A 4,487-nucleotide genomic window follows, 5' to 3' on the forward strand; every position below is an offset into this window, starting at 1 on the left:
CTCTCTCTCTCTCTGTGTGTGTGTGTGTGGGTGTGTGTGTGTACATACATACACACACACATATATATATATATACACAGTATATATGTACATAAAATAAAATGCTTGTAATATGATAATCATTGGTAATTGGATTTTACTTCTTATTACGTTATGAGTGTAATCATTTTTTATCTTTGTAGAGCAGTTTTTATAAAAAGTTCTTTGAATTCTCATTTTTTTCTCTACATAGTTAATTATAAAACTTATCAGGTGGATAAACTCGGAAAAGATTTACAATGGACAAGAAATGTAGACGGAAATGGTCGTAATTATATGAATATCAGTGCTCGTTATCGTTTCCTTCATTTTTATTAAATAAGTTTGTGAGTCGCAATACAGCTTGTCGCGATTGATAGATACAAAAGTAGATGTTATTTGAGAATATCAGTGACAGTTAATTGATATTACAAATAACGTTATAATTTACATTTGGTCTAATGGTTATTGCGATTTTAGCTCGATGTGAGTGCCAGTGCAAGACTTTCTTATTAGCTACCGTAATATCGAACGCGACTTGTTTGTTTTGTTGCGTTGTGTTGTTTTATTTCTATACAAGATCGAAGACGGATCTAAGACAAATAACGGGAGTCAGTACAGGATCCTGTCGCATCATCCGCGCACGCACACGTCCTGCCGCCTTGACCGTCTGGTAGACAAAGCTGATTCTTGTTGCACCTTCCGTTGTCGTACTGGCACACATTTGTCACTGCAAACAAGTGATCGTGAATTATAGAATTTCCGATATTTCACCTTTTTAGCAATTTTCTTTCTGTGAGAGAAAAACTTGGAAAATTTCTCTGATTCTCATGATGTTAATTCAGATTTCAGTCGGAAGTGCTTCATGACTGACGCAGTAAAATTTGAAATTATATATATTTCCTAAAAATATATATTTTTTAAGAATAGATCTCTACGGAGATGAAGAATTTACCTCTAGGACATGACTCGGGAACGACCACAATACCATACAGTTTTCCACTTCCACCTGGTGGAACAGACAGTGGTGTGCGTCTTTCGCCATTAGTCTTCATGCCGACTTCGATCTTGTGGCTGGAATGGAAGAAGCGTAATATAAAAACTTTTACGTTTTATAGCATTCTCTGGATTGTCTGCGTGCGCGAGCGAATATTTTATTCCCTTACGTTTTCCAGTCGGTCCAGTAGTAATGATTTTGAGAAATTGCCAAGCCAAACGGATAAGTAAGTTCATTTGCTACGACAGTGACTCTCTTGCTGTCTATCTCAATACAACCTTAGAAAAAGATTATTTGTTATTAAAGTAAGCAAGCTCTATGATAATGAAACATATCATACCATCGGACATTTTCCTCCCAAGATTAATGGATGTTATTTCGACGCGCTCACGTGATTAAAATCTATATTTACTTATCGTGAACGTTCCGGCGTCAGCCCAGCATAGCTCATCCGTCGCCCAATCGATAGTTAATGAATTTGGCAGCTTAACGTAATCACCCTGAAGGAAGATTGCTCGGTCTGTTCCATCTTCATTAGCCCATTCCAATTTGGGGGAAGCGCGATTCCAGTCAGACCAAAATATTTTTCTGGAATAAAAATATTCGTTGAAAAATTTAAATATTGTAAGATTACAATGTTAGAATTTAACAATATTACAATATAATAATTCAAATAGATATTTTAGTAAGATGGTATTATAACATCAAGATTATATTGACATGTTTTATTATATTTATTAATTAGTCTAAGATTACTTAAGAATTCGTAAATATAAAAGGATATATATATATATACATATATATGTAAACGAGTTGGAATATTTTCTATAAATATATGGCGGTGTAAAATCATTAAAAGAAACTAACTTAATTTTATTTAGTTATACAAATAGAACAAATGATCTTATAAGTGTACGGAAACACAGTGATTTTGCTAAACGATCGAAAATTTCTAAAATTTTGCTGGCTACAGTTCTGAAAATAATTTTGTTGGAACATGAAAATAATTATTTTGGAAATTAAACACTGATGAGCACGATGCTGCAAAAAAATTTTGACTCTAGCAATCAGTTTGAATTTTTAATAAAGTAATTTCGACGATTTAACAAAATTATTTTTAGATTTGTATTCAGTAAAATTTTAGATCTTTCAGCAAAGTGATTCTTTCCGTAGATAAGATTGCAGAAGATCTTGAACATGGAACTGAGAAGTTTTGCAAATAGATTTTCTACGTCCTTATCTATAGCCTTACCCCCGATATGGATGAACAGCTATTCCCCTCGGATTGACCAGTCCATCGGAAACGAGGACTTTGCGTTTCTTTGTCACTAGACTGGCAACCTCAACGGTCGTCTTGCCTGAGTCGGTCCAGAAGATGTTCCTCGAGACCCAATCGACCGACAGTCCCTCGGGACTGCTAACTTTCGGAATAAATGTCTCTGCTATCGATCCGTTATAAGATAGTTCGACTATCCTGTTGCCTGTGAGATAGATTGCGATTTTATCTTACAAAGCTATCTTATTCTTAGATCGTAATTGCTTTTTCAACTCATTGGCGATCAACAAATGTGTTAATACTAAATTAAATTTAAATTTAATTCGTTAGAGAATATGTCGGTTAATGTATTATTTTGTGAAATATTTATTTTATTTGAAGCTCCTTATAATATTAATAAATTTAGAATAAGATTCATTTGAACATAAATTTACCAGTAATATCGCTGGAGTAAGCTTTGCCACCAAGGCAATCGATATCCAGGGCTATCGCCATTTGTGTGTAAGCTATGTAGATCGGATTTCCTGGATTCTGTAGTGTGGGCATGAACGGTATCCGATGCGTGGCCATTCCTTGGTTCACCAGCAAAAAATTGGAGTCATGCTTCGGCCGGCGTTTACAATTTATGCCGTCGCCAATATAACCGTCATTACAAACGCAAGAGATCTGATTCTCACCGGTCGACACGCATTTTGCTTCTGAAGAGCAGATATTCGGATCGTCTCTGCACGAAGATTGTGGCCGACACGTGAAACCATTACCGTAGTAACCCTAAAAGCGGTCAGATTCCTGTCATTCATATTTTATACTGTAAATTGTACGAGAAAAAGAGTTACTGCTGCACATTATACTGTCGTATTATTAAATGCGTTATATTAAAAAAAAGTATTTCACTTTTTACATTATATATCTTACATTTTCATCACCTTTTTTAATTCTCAACTTTCAAGACTATTTTTATTTTTACTCTCAGATGTCAAATTCTCAAAGTGAAAATTTTTCAATTTGAATATTTAAACTCGCTCGTCTCTCTTTATGATACGTAGTGTGCAATGGCACTACATACGGCATAATAGAGTACGTATACGTATGCACGTTGTACATGTAGTAACAAACTCGATTATCTTATGTGATGACATAACATTCGTCTGTACGTACCGGTTGACAAATGCACGCGAAATTCGTGGTTGTCTGATTATATGCACAACCTGCGTTTCGACCACAGGTATTCAAAACATTACAGCCGATATGATCCTCCACACATTGGCGCATACCGTCCCCGTGATAACCGCTTATGCAGACGCATTTGTAGCCACCGTCGTTGGACGGTACGCATTGTGCGTTCACGTGGCACTGAGAAAGATTTGTCGAGCAATCGGACGGCACGCATTGATCGTCCAGGTTCATGCTGAATCCGGGTTTGCAGGTGCATTCGTAACGCGAGTTCATGGGGTGATAGGTGCATTGTTCGTTCTTCTCGCACTCGGAATTGTCGTTGCATTCGTCTAAAATGCAAGAAAGCCAACGGCGAATGTCAATTCTTGTGTTTCGCATCGTGCGGATTGTAGCGCGATATATATACATATATACACAAAACACGAATTCTATTCTAATTTGAAATAGTCACTTATAGTTGAACTTAGAGGTTGATCTTGATCGTCAATTTGTCGATTTACATGGTAATGCGAAACGCAAAGGAGGCAATATGTATGCGCATAATGAAGAGAGAGAAAGAAATCGTGTTGACATTCCGAAGTACATCGTGCGACATGCGCAATGAATAAAAGAAAAATTAAAAGAAAGTATAGATAATGAAAGCACCGATACGACTGCATGTTGTTCCTTCGCCTATGTATCCTGGATTGCACACGCATCTTGCCATTGGTTCCTCGTACTGACAGGACGCGTTGAGGTCACAGATATCCACTTCCAAGCAGGATACCTCTGTACGAAGAAGAAGTCGTACCGTTGTATTATCGTACATTAACGTACCTTTATACTGCTTTCACGAGAAAGAGATTTAGGCTTTTTCCTTAGAAAAATAGAATTATTAAACATAAGAGTATTGAAAGGCACGATACATTGCATAATAAATGATGGCTAGTCCTAACAATAAGATTAAAAAGTTTAATGGATATTTAAGTGAATAAGACATAGTAGTTTTTAATTAATTGTGTGTAAAGGAGACAATTATAC

General features: G+C 36.1%; 1 protein-coding gene across 3 annotated transcripts in view; it reads right to left on the reverse strand.

Moving 5' to 3' along the window:
- Window positions 1-571: 571 nt before the first annotated feature.
- Window positions 572-4,487, reverse strand: part of LOC108753837 (nidogen-2) — a 23,498-nt gene continuing 19,582 nt past the window's right edge. For 2 of the 3 annotated variants that reach the window (XM_018495768.1, XM_018495767.1), the window contains 7 exons: window positions 3,450-3,796; window positions 2,726-3,062; window positions 2,268-2,496; window positions 1,428-1,603; window positions 1,185-1,293; window positions 974-1,092; window positions 572-748 (listed from right to left, as the gene is read on the reverse strand). In XM_018495768.1, the coding sequence (XP_018351270.1) occupies window positions 612-748; window positions 974-1,092; window positions 1,185-1,293; window positions 1,428-1,603; window positions 2,268-2,496; window positions 2,726-3,062; window positions 3,450-3,796 (1,454 nt within the window). In that variant the 3' untranslated portion in view covers window positions 572-611. Of the gene's footprint in view, window positions 749-973; window positions 1,093-1,184; window positions 1,294-1,427; window positions 1,604-2,267; window positions 2,497-2,725; window positions 3,063-3,449; window positions 3,797-4,112; window positions 4,236-4,487 lie in introns of all 3 variants that reach the window. The other variant, XM_018495766.1, reaches the window with a different exon arrangement.

This window comes from Trachymyrmex septentrionalis, unplaced genomic scaffold (genome assembly GCF_001594115.1).
Source record: "Trachymyrmex septentrionalis isolate Tsep2-gDNA-1 unplaced genomic scaffold, Tsep1.0 scaffold72, whole genome shotgun sequence".
NCBI classification, from domain to species: domain Eukaryota; kingdom Metazoa; phylum Arthropoda; class Insecta; order Hymenoptera; family Formicidae; genus Trachymyrmex; species Trachymyrmex septentrionalis.